The sequence below is a fragment of the Anomaloglossus baeobatrachus genome, chromosome 4 (assembly GCF_048569485.1).
Source record: "Anomaloglossus baeobatrachus isolate aAnoBae1 chromosome 4, aAnoBae1.hap1, whole genome shotgun sequence".
Lineage (NCBI taxonomy): Eukaryota > Metazoa > Chordata > Amphibia > Anura > Aromobatidae > Anomaloglossus > Anomaloglossus baeobatrachus.
Genome location: NC_134356.1, coordinates 505,218,690 through 505,233,067, shown reverse-complemented (window position 1 = coordinate 505,233,067; position 14,378 = coordinate 505,218,690). Strand labels below are relative to the sequence as shown.

General features: G+C 43.6%; 1 protein-coding gene across 1 annotated transcript; it reads left to right on the top strand.

Annotated features, from left to right (window-relative positions):
• Positions 1 to 812: 812 nt before the first annotated feature.
• Positions 813 to 13,727, top strand: LOC142301740 (nicotinamide riboside kinase 2-like). The gene is made up of 8 exons (XM_075342759.1): positions 813 to 1,022; positions 4,202 to 4,292; positions 5,063 to 5,108; positions 5,243 to 5,426; positions 7,412 to 7,483; positions 10,745 to 10,851; positions 10,944 to 11,023; positions 13,534 to 13,727. The coding sequence occupies exons 1-8, from the start codon at positions 997 to 999 to the stop codon at positions 13,537 to 13,539; spliced, it is 612 nt and encodes a 203-aa protein (XP_075198874.1). The 5' UTR covers positions 813 to 996; the 3' UTR covers positions 13,540 to 13,727.
• Positions 13,728 to 14,378: the final 651 nt, after the last annotated feature.

Here is a 14,378-nt window from a genome sequence, read left to right as displayed (position 1 = left end):
ACACTATATTACCGCACTGTGTACACTATAATCCCCTGTACAGTACACTATATTACCGCACTGTGTACACTATAATCCCCTGTATATTACACTATATTACTGCACTGTGTACACTATAATCTCCTGTACGGTATACTATATTACCGCACTGTGTACACTATAATCCCCTGTACAGTATACTATATTACCACACTGTGTACACTATAATCCCCTGTACAGTATACTATATTACCACACTATGTACACTATAATCCCCTGTACAGTACACTATATTACCGCACTGTGTACACTATAATCCCCTGTACAGTACACTATATTACCACACTGTGTACACTATAATCCCCTGTACAGTATACTATATTACCACACTATGTACACTATAATCCCCTGTACAGTATACTATATTACCACACTATGTACACTATAATCCCCTGTACAGTACACTATATTACCACACTGTGTACACTATAATCCCCTGTACAGTACACTATATTACCACACTGTGTACACTATAATCCCCTGTACAGTACACTATATTACTGCACTGTGTACACTATAATCCCCTGTACAGTACACTATATCACCGCACTGTGTACACTATAATCCCCTGTACAGTACACTATATTAGCGCACTGTATGCAGTATAGCGCCAATATTACGACCATGGGTCATCCAGTGCTGGATTACAGGCTCCCTCTTGTGGCATGTCCCTGCTGTGAGAGGATGATGACGTCACGTTACCCCGCCTCCGCCCTCGTGAGTGACCAATGGCAGAGCAGACGCACCTGACGCGCCCTGCCCGCTGCGCGCTCTTGTCCTTTCGCGTCTCTCCCTTGCCGCGGACAGTCCGGGTGTGCGCTGCTCTCGTTATAATGGATGCTTCTTTAAGTAGTTGACGGTGACTTCTCCTTCTGCTCTCTGCGTTTTTCTAGGGTTTTGCTACTTTCCATCATTTGTATTTTTTTTCCTGTGGATTGTGGTGATTAGAGACACGCTATGAAGATCATCGTAGGCATTGGCGGGTGAGTGACTGCGCACGCGCGAAATCCAAGAGGTTCTGCAACAGCTGCTGCTTGCTACAAAGTCCAGCATAGTAATGCCTGCGGGGATTGAGCTGAGGATAGTAAGAAGCATGTGTGAGTGATTGCGGGCTCCATCCATGCTAGACCTTTGTGTTACAGAAGTACAGCTCCCATGCTGTGTGTCTGGGCATGCTGGGAGTTGTAGTGCTGTGGGGGGGGTGGTGGTCCCCAGATTACAGTGGGGTAGTGCTGATTCATGCAGGACTGGTCCCTTCAGGTATGAGACCTTTGTGATCTTCTAGCAGTGGTAGGAAACTGGGGACCCCTGACAGGTGTCATCATTTCCACACATCAAGAGCCCTGGGTCTGGGGTGTCAGGATTATGGTCATGTACAGATAATTCCCCATATATTACCATTTAATCCCATAATGTACATGTATCTTTGCCATCTGTCATCCGCTTCCCTCCTTTTTTCTTGGCCGCACGCTCTTGTTTGGGAACAATTTGTAAAAGTTTCCAGCACACAATCTGACAATGATCTGGGATCACAGGTACAGTCCACCATTACCAGGAAGCCCGGGGCAGCGCTGTGCTAATGGAGCCAAATATTGACTGTATCCAGGCTGCAGAACAGGAAACCCAGACAATGGAGTCTCCAGCAGAGACCTTCAATGTCAAGTTCGTCACCAGCGCCTTCCCTGCGTGCTGTGTCTGACCGTGGCTGTACGTGGCGGAGCCTGCCCTGTGTGCTGTGTCTGACCGTGGCTGTACGTCGTGGAGCCTGCCCTGTGTGCTGTGTCTGACCGTGGCTGTACGTCGTGGAGCCTGTGCTGTGTCTGACCGTGGCTGTACGTCGTGGAGCCTTCCCTGTGTGCTGTGTCTGACCGTGGCTGTACGTGGCGGAGCCTGCCCTGTGTGCTGTGTCTGAACGTGGCTGTACGTGGCGGAGCCTGCCCTGTGTGCTGTGGCTGAACGTGGCTGTACGTGGCGGAGCCTGCCCTGTGTGCTGTGGCTGAACGTGGCTGTACGTGGCGGAGCCTGCCCTGTGTGCTGTGGCTGTACGTGGTGGAGCCTGCCCTGTGTGCTGTGTCTGAACGTGGCGGAACCTGCCCTGTGTGCTGTGTCTGACCGTGGCTGTACGTGGTGGAACCTGCCCTGTGTGCTGTGTCTGACCATGGCTGTACGTGGCGGAGCCTTCCCTGTGTGCTGTGTCTGAACGTGGCTGTACGTGGCGGAGCCTTCCCTGTATGCTGTGTCTGAACGTGGCTGTACGTGGCGGAGCCTGCCCTGTGTGCTGTGTCTGAATGTGGCTGTACGTGGCGGAGCCTGCCCTGTGTGCTGTGTCTGAATGTGGCTGTATGTGGCGGAACCTGCCCTGTGTGCTGTGGCTGTACGTGGCGGAACCTGCCCTGTGTGCTGTGGCTGTACGTGGCGGAACCTGCCCTGTGTGCTGTGGCTGTACGTGGCGGAACCTGCCCTGTGTGCTGTGGCTGTACGTGGCGGAACCTGCCCTGTGTGCTGTGGCTGTACGTGGCGGAACCTGCCCTGTGTGCGATCACAACCATGGATCCTTGTGGTCAATGTGTCAACAATGCTTGCCATGGACATATGGAGGTTACTAGTTGACGTAGTAACTTGATCCCACTTGCAGTGCAGAATTTTTAATTTTATCTTTTTGTATTTTTATTTTCCTATATATTTTAATAATAAAAGTGAAGTAATTGCCGCTGAGGCACCTTGTCATTGTCTCCCTGGCATTGACACACCCTTGATCTGGCTTGCCACGTTATCATGGCTTTCAGGCAGGGATAAGGGATCCTTTGAATATGACGTTATGGCCGTAGCCCTGGAATCCTTCTTATTGATCCCTGCATGAAGCACAGATCAGACTGTGCCTCTATAGATGGAAATCTCACGCACCCGGTCAGATGTGGCCGCTGTTTGCTCCTGTTTTATTCCTGCTGATTCCCTTAGGCTGCTTTCACACATCCGGTTTTTCCTGTGCGGCACAATCCGGCGCTTTGCAGAAGAAACGCAACCGTTTGTTTGGTTTTTTTTGCCGCCGGTTGTGTTTTTTTGCATAGACTTACATTAGTGCCGTATTCTGTGGCATGGGCTTGTGTTCGGTCCGGTTTTTGCCGCATGCGGCAGATTTAGCCGATGCGGCGGCCGGATGGTACGTTGCCTGGCACGGTTTTTTGTCCGGCAAAAAAAAACGCATTGCGCCTCATCCGGCCGATGCAGCACGATTTGTAATGCATGCCTATGGACGCCGCATGCGTTTTTTCCACTGCGCATGCTCTGTAGCCTGCCGCAAGCGGCAAAAAACGGATGGGCCGCATGTAAAAAATATATGCAAAGGATGCGGTATTGTCGCCGCATCCGTTGCATAGGTTTTTAGAGCCGGATTGGCCGACTCTGCTAAAACCGGAAGTGTGAAAGCAGCCTTACAATTCTACCCCCTCTTTTTTTCCCTTTTTTTTTTTTTTTTTTTTTTTTTAATTATTCACCATACACTTCCAGCAATATATTTGTTTTTTTTTTTATTTGATTGTTAATTTTCATGATTTTATGGCAAGAGGGTTTGGCTCAGAGCAGCCTAAAGACTTGTACCATATACTTTAATGGTGCCAATGCTCCTGATGGGGCAAAAGTGTAAAATGATATATTTTGGTCTCCATATTAAGGGTATACGCCTCCATACAGTTTAATGTATGTACAATGAGTCTCTTTGGTGTACTGATCCAGACTGTGGAAAGCCTTCTAAGCATGCCCTGAGTATGCAGCCCGGCTGTTTTCCCTCTGTTCACACACCAAGACTTCTACAGAATGCAGTATAACATGCCGGCTGTACCCGGACCACCTGTGTTCTGTACAGATTACGTATTGACCTTAGTTCAGCAGAACCGTGGGAGGCCCGGGCCTGAATTTCTGAACAGGTTGTTACATGTTGGCACTGGGGACCACGTACAGGATCGCCATTCCTCATCCATGGACGATCAGTAATGTAGCCGCCTCTGCAGTGCGTGTTCTGTAATCAATGCCCCATGTTCCACACTTATATACACACTTGGGCGCGCAGAACTCCTTAGTGTAACACCGGAGCTCCTGGAATAGAGCAGATGGATTTACTGTGCGATAACCGCTCTGTATTCCTCACCTCCGCTCCTTCTTTTAGGGTAACCAACGGTGGGAAGACGACTCTGACTAACAGACTAATAAAGTCTCTGCCCAACTGCTGTGTTGTACATCAAGATGACTTCTTTAAGGTAAATAATGTGAATTATCCTCTTTTTGTTCTTTCTTAGTATAAATATGAAGTCGTCAACCTATATTACAAATGTCTATAAGGAAATTAGTAGGGATGATCGAATACCTCAAATATTCGGCTTCGCAAATATCCGACGAATAGGTCGCCGCGATGCGAATATTCGATGCGCAATGTAAGTCTATAGGAAGCCCAAATAGTTACGAACAGTTGATATTCGGTTTTCCCATAGACTTACAATGCGTATTGAATATTCGTGAATAGTCGACTAGCGGCGACCTATTCGGCAAATATTCGCGAAGCCGAATATTTGAGGTATACGATCATCCCTAGAAATTAGTTACATTGAATTATTTGTAGTCAATTTTGTAATTCGTACCTCCCTATAGTTGGCATTGGACCTTTGTATACTCGTTGCCCTACAGTAGTCATTATTATAGGTTATCAGTGGAAACTACTATAATGCTACTATAATGCTATAGTGGCATGTATTGATATGTTTTAGCGCTTCTGCGTTTTTCTAATTTTTAGGCTTTAGACACACAAACCACAAACAGGTCTTATATCTTGCTGGGAATTGACCTGGTCGCTTTGCTGGGAATTGACCTGGTCGCTTTGCTGGGAATTGACCTGGTCGCTTTGCTGGGAATTGACCTGGTCGCTTTGCTGGGAATTGACCTGGTCGCTTTGCACGTTCCGTCAGTCTGCTGTATGTTACACTTTCATATGGACAATGCTCTTGTATATTTTTCTTTTTGATCACTGTTTCAGCCTCAGGACCAGATCAAGGTTGAAGATGGATTTAAGCAGTATGATGGTAAGATGGTGCCGGCTGCTCCACTACTTTTACATTACTGGTGATGGTGGGATGCTGTTACTGACCATACATGAGAACGGAGTTCCCCTGGAATAGGCTCGCATCCTAAAAATTTGTGTTTACCTCCTTTCTAGTGATAAGTGCTTTGGATATTGAAGCCATGATTGAAACCATTACAGCCTGGATAAAGGATCCTGTGAAGTTTGAGCGATCTCACGGAGTTAACAACGTTCCTGAAAGCGAGACACCTCAAGGAATTGAGGAGCAGGAGCCTTGTCATATCCTGGTCGTGGAAGGATTTCTGCTCTACACCTATGAGTAGGTTTTTTATACAGTTCAGGATCACTTATCCTTTAGTAAAGATCCAGATTCCTATGTGATGAAGACAGAGCGGCCATATAGAAATCCAGCTAGCAGGACAGGTGATCTGCTGAGAAGAGTTGTGATCACAGGTCATATTACATAACACGGACCCCTATGTGTCCCCGTGGGCCAATATTGTAGCCCAGAAGCAGCTCTGTGTAATAAACCCATTCTCATTCTGAGCCACAATGGGGAGCATGTGTGAATCCCTATTATACAGGCACTACTACGTACAGATAATGGCAGTATGTCCACATATCAAAAACATCACTGTATAAATAAAAAAAAGTGCGGTTTCTGATTGTTTTTTTGTATGGGTTCTAGTTTATGGTGGTATGTTCTGTATACACACAGGTCTGGGGCTCTATGTATCATATTTATTCATCATGCTCTATGTATGGTAAATAGTTTAGTTTGTCAAGTAATCCTAGTGGATTTACACTCATTAAGTATTAATATACAGTGTGCGCTAAAGTACAATAGAATTTTTTTTTTAATTTAACAAAGGATTAATTCTGAATGTGAGTGTGTGTTATATATGTACAACACGTTTCAAATTATTATGAAATTTGCGATTTTTCTCTTATTGTCCTAAATGGCCAATGCAAATGAGACAGTATAAGGCTATGTGCGCACTAGAGCTTTTTACCCGCGGATTTGCCGCGGAAATTTCTTGAGAAATGTCTGCAATCTTTGTGCAGACATTTCCCAGCAAATTCTATGGAAAAAAAAAAAAGCTGTGCGCACTGGTGCGGATTTTTCTCAAGAAATTTCCGCGAGAAGAATTTCTCGAGAAACTTTCTTGAGAAAATGAACATGTCCATTATTTCCGCAGGTACCCTGCGGATTTCGGCAGTACAGCCTGCAAAAATCCGCAGGGAACCACCCGCGGGAAAATCGCGGCAAATCCGCGTCAAATTTGCATGCGGATTTGGTGCGGATTTTTTCCGGAGGTCCGGAAATCTTTCACTCCCAGAAGTTTCTCAAGAAATTTTCTTGAGAAACTTCTTATTTCTAGTGCGCACATAGCCTAAGGTTTAGTGATGAGCAAGCACTACCATTCTCAGGTGCTCAGTACTCACCATTTTGATGCTCAGATGGGCTCGACTTGATAATAATGGAAGTTTTTCCAGATGATCTTCCAGAAAAATGCAAAGACCTTCCATGGGTTAATGAGTCGAGCCCATCCGAGCGTCAAAATGTCGTTACGAGTATCGAGCATAGTACTGCTCACTTATTACTACTATTAAGCCTTGGTTCCACTTGCAGTTTACACGGACGAGTGCAATCCGATAAAACATTGGATTGCACTCGCACCAGTGCAAAACTATAAAATAAATATAAATAAATCTTTATTTTTATATAGCGCTAACATATATTCCGCAGCGCTTTACGTACATTAGGAACACTGTCCCCATTGGGGCTCACAATCCAAATTCCCTATCTGTATGTCTTTGGAGTGTGGGAGGAAACCGGAGTACCCGGAGGAAACCCACGCAAACATGGGGAGAACATACAAACTCCTTGCAGATGGTGTCCTTAGTGGGATTCGAATCCAGGATCCCAGCTCTGCAAGACTGCAGTGCTAACCACTGAGCCACCGTGTGCAGTGTCTATCTGCGATTGATTTCTCATGCCATAGCAGCATGTTGGTGTGATTGATGTGTTAGGCCCACAGACTTACAATTATGTTAGTATAAAGCAGCAAACCTCTTTAAATAACAATTCTAGTTCTCAGTGTAAAACCTCAGATTTTTTTTAACACTTCTATCCTATTTTGTTCTACATTTTTCATAGTAGTTTGGCACTGACTGACTGTTTTTTTATACTTTTTTTTATACCGGTGTTTGTGTGTGTGTGTATATGTATATGTATGTATGTATGTGTATATATATATATATATATATATATATATATTTATTTTTCTTTTCCTATTGCAGACCACTGATTGAATTATTTACACACCGTTATTTTATCTCGATACCCTACGATGAATGCAAGAGGAGAAGGAGGTAATAAATGCCTTTGTGTTTACACTAATTTCCCCCCTGTTCTTTGTGTAATAGAAGCTTCTTTTTCCCTTTTTTGCACATTTAGGCTTACTGTATATCATTGCCTGAGCATTTTCTGTAGCAGTAATTCATGTCAGGGAGGGTGACACAATGTCATATGTTCTCTTCAATCTATTAATGGTATTAATAGGTTATTATTAAAGCACTGCTCACGGGCCGGATGTTCTAAATATGGACGGGACTTTTTAATAAGTCTGCTGTCTATTTACGCCCTAAGGCCAGTTTCACACGTCAGTGAAAAACAGTGACGTTTTTCACTGGCGTGTAAAACACGCACATGTCCCTGCGTGTGCCGAAAATCACGGCACACGTGGGTTGTCTAAGTGCAATCCGGGCTCCGTTCTCCGTGGCCCGTGATTGCACTTAGAGATTCACTCACCTGCGCCCGCTCCCGCTGTCCATGGTGCTGATCGCTCCCGCAACGCAGCATCCGGCCGGCGGTGACCCCTGCAGCAGCTGCTTCCGGGTCGGCTGTGTCGCGCATAATGAATATACGCGACAGTAATCAGCCGGCACAGAAGGAGCAAGCTGCACGGGCTGCAGAGGACATCGCTGGAGCCGGGTGAGTTAAAATGTTTATTTTAAAAGCACGTTTTTTTTTCTTGCACGTGTTTCACGGATCACACCACTGCGTGGTCCGTGGAACATCAGTGATGCCAGAAAAAAATGGACATGTCTCCGTGCAGCAATCACGCACACGCGGGTACGCTGCACGGAGACACGTGCAGTGAAAAATCACTGACTTGTGAGCAGACCCATTCATTATAATGGTTCTGCGTATGTCAGTGATTCTGGTACGTTTAAAAAAAAGCACAAACGTCCCAGAATCACTGACGTGTGAAAGGGGCCTAAGAATGTAATGTTAGGAGTAATCTACATTGATTATAGGCATAAAAATCATTCAGTAAGAGCAGACTTGCAAGCGGTGATAACAGATCTGTGATTCTGGCATGCCCAGGGTTAATGGCAGGACGCGGCACTGTACAATATCACAAGAGACAGCTGCTAGCGGGCTGGGGGTGAGGCTCTGTGCTGTCAGCATTCTACAGCAGTACCGCCTGGCTCTGGATACACGGCGGCTGGCGCTGACTGAGCTCAGCATATGTGTCATGTACTGCCAGGGGGGCTTAAGTGATATACTGCGGTCAGAGGAGCCATCCCCTTCTATCACACTGCTCTACTCATATAAAGATAGCCATGTACCTGGAGTTCCCCCTTCACCACCCCCCACCCCCTTATTTTATTTTTAATTTATTTTTTTTTTACATGTAAACTGTGTTCCCCTTTATTTAACCATATTGTCACATTTATCATATGTTTTATCAGACTTTCTTCATTTTGGTAACTATTGCAAGGCTTTACATCAGTTCTGATCGAGATCTCAAGTCTTGCTTAGTCATTCCACGGGATAGCTTAAAACAATGTGACCGGGTGACCTTTCCTATCTAGAGACATCATGTACCAGAATAGTATAGAACACGATGTGTATTCTTATCACCCAAGAAACAGCCAAAATCTTCATAGTCGGATTCAGGGGTGTAATCGGCTATAGTGTGGGATACGTCACATCTTGTAACGTCTGTGTGCAAAGTTCTGTGAAATCAGATGGCTGTGCCAAGAAAGACTAGAGATTTAGGAATCGAGATATCTAAAATGTTGGGAATTTAGTGCTCTGCCCCGATATCGGTTCTAAATATCAGGGTCTTCTGAGAACAACTACTGTGACATGAGCTTCCTGCTTGGCTCCTGTATTTGCTCACTGACAGTAATAAGTGTGTGTGTGTGTGTGTATCGAATATATTAAATTTAGACTACAATTCTGTTATTTAAAATGAAGGTACTTGGGAAATCCATAACAGCGCACCAACAGCGATAAGGCAACCTTTTTGATGTGACGCTAAACCTAATACTTATTAAAGCACCACTGAATTTTTTGGGGGGGGGGGGGTTTTGGGTTTTATTTTTTTTTTTTTTTCATACTGCACCCTGAAGTGGTGCTCTAAATCTAAATTCCCTGCCCTCTGTATGATAGTCCACCTTTGGTGGCTTCATCTTCTATCACCACTACTCTGGTCGGTTCCCTTTGATTTGTGACACGCTGGAAGCTCCAGTGTTTCATGGAGCACTCAGGTCATAACTCCTATACATTTCTATGAAAGCCTCGTTTTGGCTCTCATAGACTTGTATTGAGAGTTTGTGACTAGTGTTGAGCGGACCCGAACTGTAAAAGTCCGGATCTGCGCGGTTTCATTGTCCGACCTGGATCCGGAAATCCGGCTGCACGATCCGGGTTCGTTTTTTTTTTTTTTTTCCGCTCACTCTCTTGTGTCCCAGATCCGCTCCCCATTGACTTACATGGGGCCGGATATCGGATCCGGACTTCTGTAACAACCCGCGATGGATCCGCCGGACCCGCATTATTGGCAATCCGCTCAACTCTATTTGTGACCTAACTTCTGTCTTCCAGTCAGAAGTTAGTCACAAGATGGTGCCTCTGACGAGCTAAAAGCCTACAAATTTAAAGTGCATCTGCCTTAAATGGGCCCAGCTCCAGAGCCTGCACCATACATGCTCACCCGGACTGTTACATACCATTTTGACGGTGCACAAAGGGATTAAACATTTGCTACCTTTTGAATCTTGTGCATGATCGTTTAGTGTCACAAAAATGCAATAATGCATCAGTCAGATTGTATGTAAATTAAATAAAAAAAAAAAAGGAAGTTAAATAGGGGTAACTGGTGGCCATGACATTACAACCCACACCCCTGCTGAGACATGTACACATCTTCTCTAATGAACAGGCCACATGCACGATACATGCCAATAATGCCCATGTCTCGGCAGCCACGTGGGCTCTTAATGTCATCAGGATCTCACATCCAACAAAGAAGTGAGCAGCGCCACACAGCAATTGAGTTTCCAAAAAAATTAAAAGTTAAAACCTTATCTTTGCACGTCAATCTCTGATGTCTACAACCACCGCTACTCCTGGATTTCTACACGTAGTCATCCTGCGGAAGGGTGAAACACCATTGTAGTATAATAACATGGAAGAGGAATTCAGCTCTTCCTCTGGCATAGTATATAGATCCACACGTGCTCATTTCTGTATCCTTATAGCCAGGACACGGCACAATCTCCTCTTCTATTTCTTTATACTGTAACATCTTCTGACTTCTGATGTCTCATTTGTATCAGCTCCAGAAATTACACAGTTCCAGATCCACCGGGACTCTTTGATGGCCATGTCTGGCCAATGTATGTGAAGCACAAAAATATCATGGAGGAAATGAATGTAGTTGTGGGTAAGTGCTTGTAGGTGTGCTTTTATGAATAAAGTGACTGCAAATGCTAATGTGGCAAAAAAAAACACCCATATTTTTCTTTTTCTTTATAGAACGACTTGATGGCACAAATACAAGAGAAGAATTGTATAGCCGAGTGCATGGTGATGTGCTGAACTTGATAAACAGCGAGGTAACTGCCGAAGAAGCAATACATTTCTGGTCCCCGGGTGACCGCTGTTAGGATAGAAAACTCATCTTGTTCATTTAAAGGGAGGGAAGGAAGGGCACTGTCACAGTACAGTTACCAGCTGTCTTCTATCGTGTAACATGACGTGGGCAGATTTCCACTCTTGAATCACTGCAAGCAAAGATGTTAACAGATTAAAAAGTAGAAAATGGCAGAACATGTTATAAAATGAATGCCCCTTTTAACCCCTTAAGTCTCCAGGCGTTTTGTTTTCCTTTTTTTTTTTTTTTTTTTTCTCTCTTCCGAGAGCTGTAACTTTTTTAGTTTTTCTGTCAATCTTGCCCTAAAAGGGCTTGTTTTTAGCAGGACGGGTTGTAGTTTTAAATGAAACCATAAGTTTTACCATATAGTGTGCTGGAAAACGACAAGTGTGGAAAAACTGCAAAGAAAGTGTGATCGCACAATAGTTTTTGGGATATTTTATTCACCACGTTCACTACATGGTAAAACTGCTGTCAGTGTGATGCCTGAGGTCGGTGCGAGTTTGTAGACACCAAACATGAATAGGTTTCCTTGTATCGAAAGGGTAAAAATTGACAAGTTTGTCCAACAAAAGTGGAGCACATTTTGTGCCATTTTCCGAAACCCGTTCTCATTTTTCGGGATCAATGGCTCAGTGACTGCTTATTTTTTTGTGTCTCGAGCTGACGGTTTTAACTGTACCATGTTTGCGCAAATGCTACATTTTGATCGCCTGTTATTGCATTTTGCGCAAAATTTGCGTGACCAAAAAACGTAATTTTGGCATTTTTGAATTTTTTTTTCCGCTACACCATTTACTAATCAGAATAATTGATTTTATATTTTGATTGGGCATTTCTGAATGCGGCGATACCAAATATGTGTGTGTTTTTTTTATTTTTTTTTATTTTTTTTAACCCTTTAATTTTCAATGGGGCGAAAGGGGGGGTGATTTGAACTTAGGTTTTGTTTTGTTTTTTTTTATTTTTCTATTTTACTTATTTTACTAGGTCCCTTAGAAGACTATATGGATCAGCAATCTGATTGCTTTTCCATATCTCCAGATCACAGCTACAGAGCTGAGATTTGCATATGCTGCTTTACTTTCAATGCCGGCAATTTTCCGGCATTGAGAGTAAGTGACTCATGTTAGCTACAGGCGTCATCACATGACCCTGTGCTACCGGGGCAACCACTGGAAGTCACGTGATCACGTCACGACTTCCGATGGGGGTGGGGGGGGTGTAAGTCATCATAATGGCGGCATGCATATACATCTCGCTGCCAGATTTTGGCAGCGAGATGTAAGGGGTTAATAGTCGCCGGTGGAAGCGATTCCACTGGCGACTAGCAGGCACACATGTCAGCTGTTGAAATCAGCTGATATGTGGGCAGGCTGCGGGGATCAACCTCACACGATCCATGACATACCCAGTACGTCATGGGTCGCTAAGGGGTTAATAAGCACCTTCGAAACTTTAATTATGATTTTGAGGCTCTTGCAAAGTTCCTTTTTTATAGTGGTCCACATATCCCTTTTGAAGCTATTGTTCAATGCAATTTTAAATGACTGTCTGCAGTTAATATTAATTAGTGTCATAAAAGACTGTGCAAACCAAGCACAGACGCTGAGTGCTTTCTTGGCAGATCAATTGCCCTTCCCATCTACTTGGGAAGCTCTGAGTTTACAGAAGCCAGAGAAGGGCACTGCTGGAAGGTGCACTGAACTGCGCAGGCACACAAAGGGTGCACTCAGTGCTTCTGCTTGGAATTAAGGCTGCTTTCACACCTCCGGTTTTAGCAGAGCCGGCCAATCCGGCTCTAAAAACTATGCAACGGATGCGGCGACAAAACCGCATCCTTTGCATAAGTTTTTGTTATGCGGCCCGTCCGCTTTTTGCCGCTTGCGGCACGCTATTGAGCATGCGCAGTGGGAAAAAAACGCATGCGGCGTCTGGATGCGGTGTTTGCCGCAGGACGCCGCATGCAGCGTCCATAGGCATGCATTGCAAATCGCGCTGCATCGGCCGGATGCGGCACGATGCGTTTTTTGTTGGTTTTTTTTTGCCGGACAAAAAAAACGTGCCAGGCAACGTTCCATCCGGCCGCCACATCGGCTAAATCCGCCGCATGTGGCAAAAAATGGACCGAACGCAAGCCCATGCGGCACAATCCGGCACTAATGAAAGTCTATGCAAAAAAACCCGCAACCAGCGGCAAAAAAAAAAAAACGGTTGCGGTTTTTCTGCAAAGCGCCGGATTGTGCTGCACAGGAAAAACCGGATGTGTGAAAGCAGCCTAAGCCATTTTGTTACATAGGTTGAAGAAAGACCTAGGTCCATCTAGTTCAACCTAGGTTTTGTGCTGACAAGAATTCTTAACAAAAAAATCAAATCCTAAAATAATCATAGAGACAGCCTTTATTTCTTTATTTATACTACTGCATCTGTTTCTAGATTATCTAACCCTTATTTGTTTTTTTTTATTTGCAGAATTAAGTTGCAAAGCACAAGTGGCCTTACACCTGAAGATGCCTTTTGGATTATAACTTATACACCTGTAAAGCACTCGCTTCGTCTAGAGTTCTTATTTTATTTAATACTATTCGTTTTTATCTTCAACAATTTTATAACTTGACCTCAAGCCGAAAGCACTCCACTCCAATAAACTATTTCTTCCAATCCAACATTGCGTCCTAACTTGTAAATGTGTATAGAACCAAGATATGGGGTCCCAGTGAAGCTGTATTTTCTAACATCTATATAAAGAAAATGTCATTCTGATTGATCAATGTCAGAAAACTTATATATTTATTTTATGATGTGATTAAAGGGGTTTTCCCACAAAGTTAGGTTAATTTTAATCAATAGATCTTGGAAGAATAATAATTTCCACAATTGGATGTCCTCCCTATATATAAATATATAAATATATATATCTAAACAACAAATATATATATATATATATATATATATATATATATATATATATATATATATATATATATATATATATATATATATATATATATATATATATATATATATATATATATATATATAATTTATTTATTTGTATCTATATCTCACCACAAGAACACATCAAATTGTGGAACTTATTATTCCAGGATCTATTGATTTAGAATGAACTTTTTGTGAGAAACCTCCTCCTTTTTAAGATGTTTTAAATCGACCTTCCAGTCAAAAATGTTTTTTACCACTGGGGACATTGTATAGCCAACATACCCGATGTCCTCACGCTGCCATTTGTCTGCAGAGAAAGGCGTTCTGGAAAGAATTTAACTCATGTTGTTATACTTGTCTTGTTTAGTCAAATA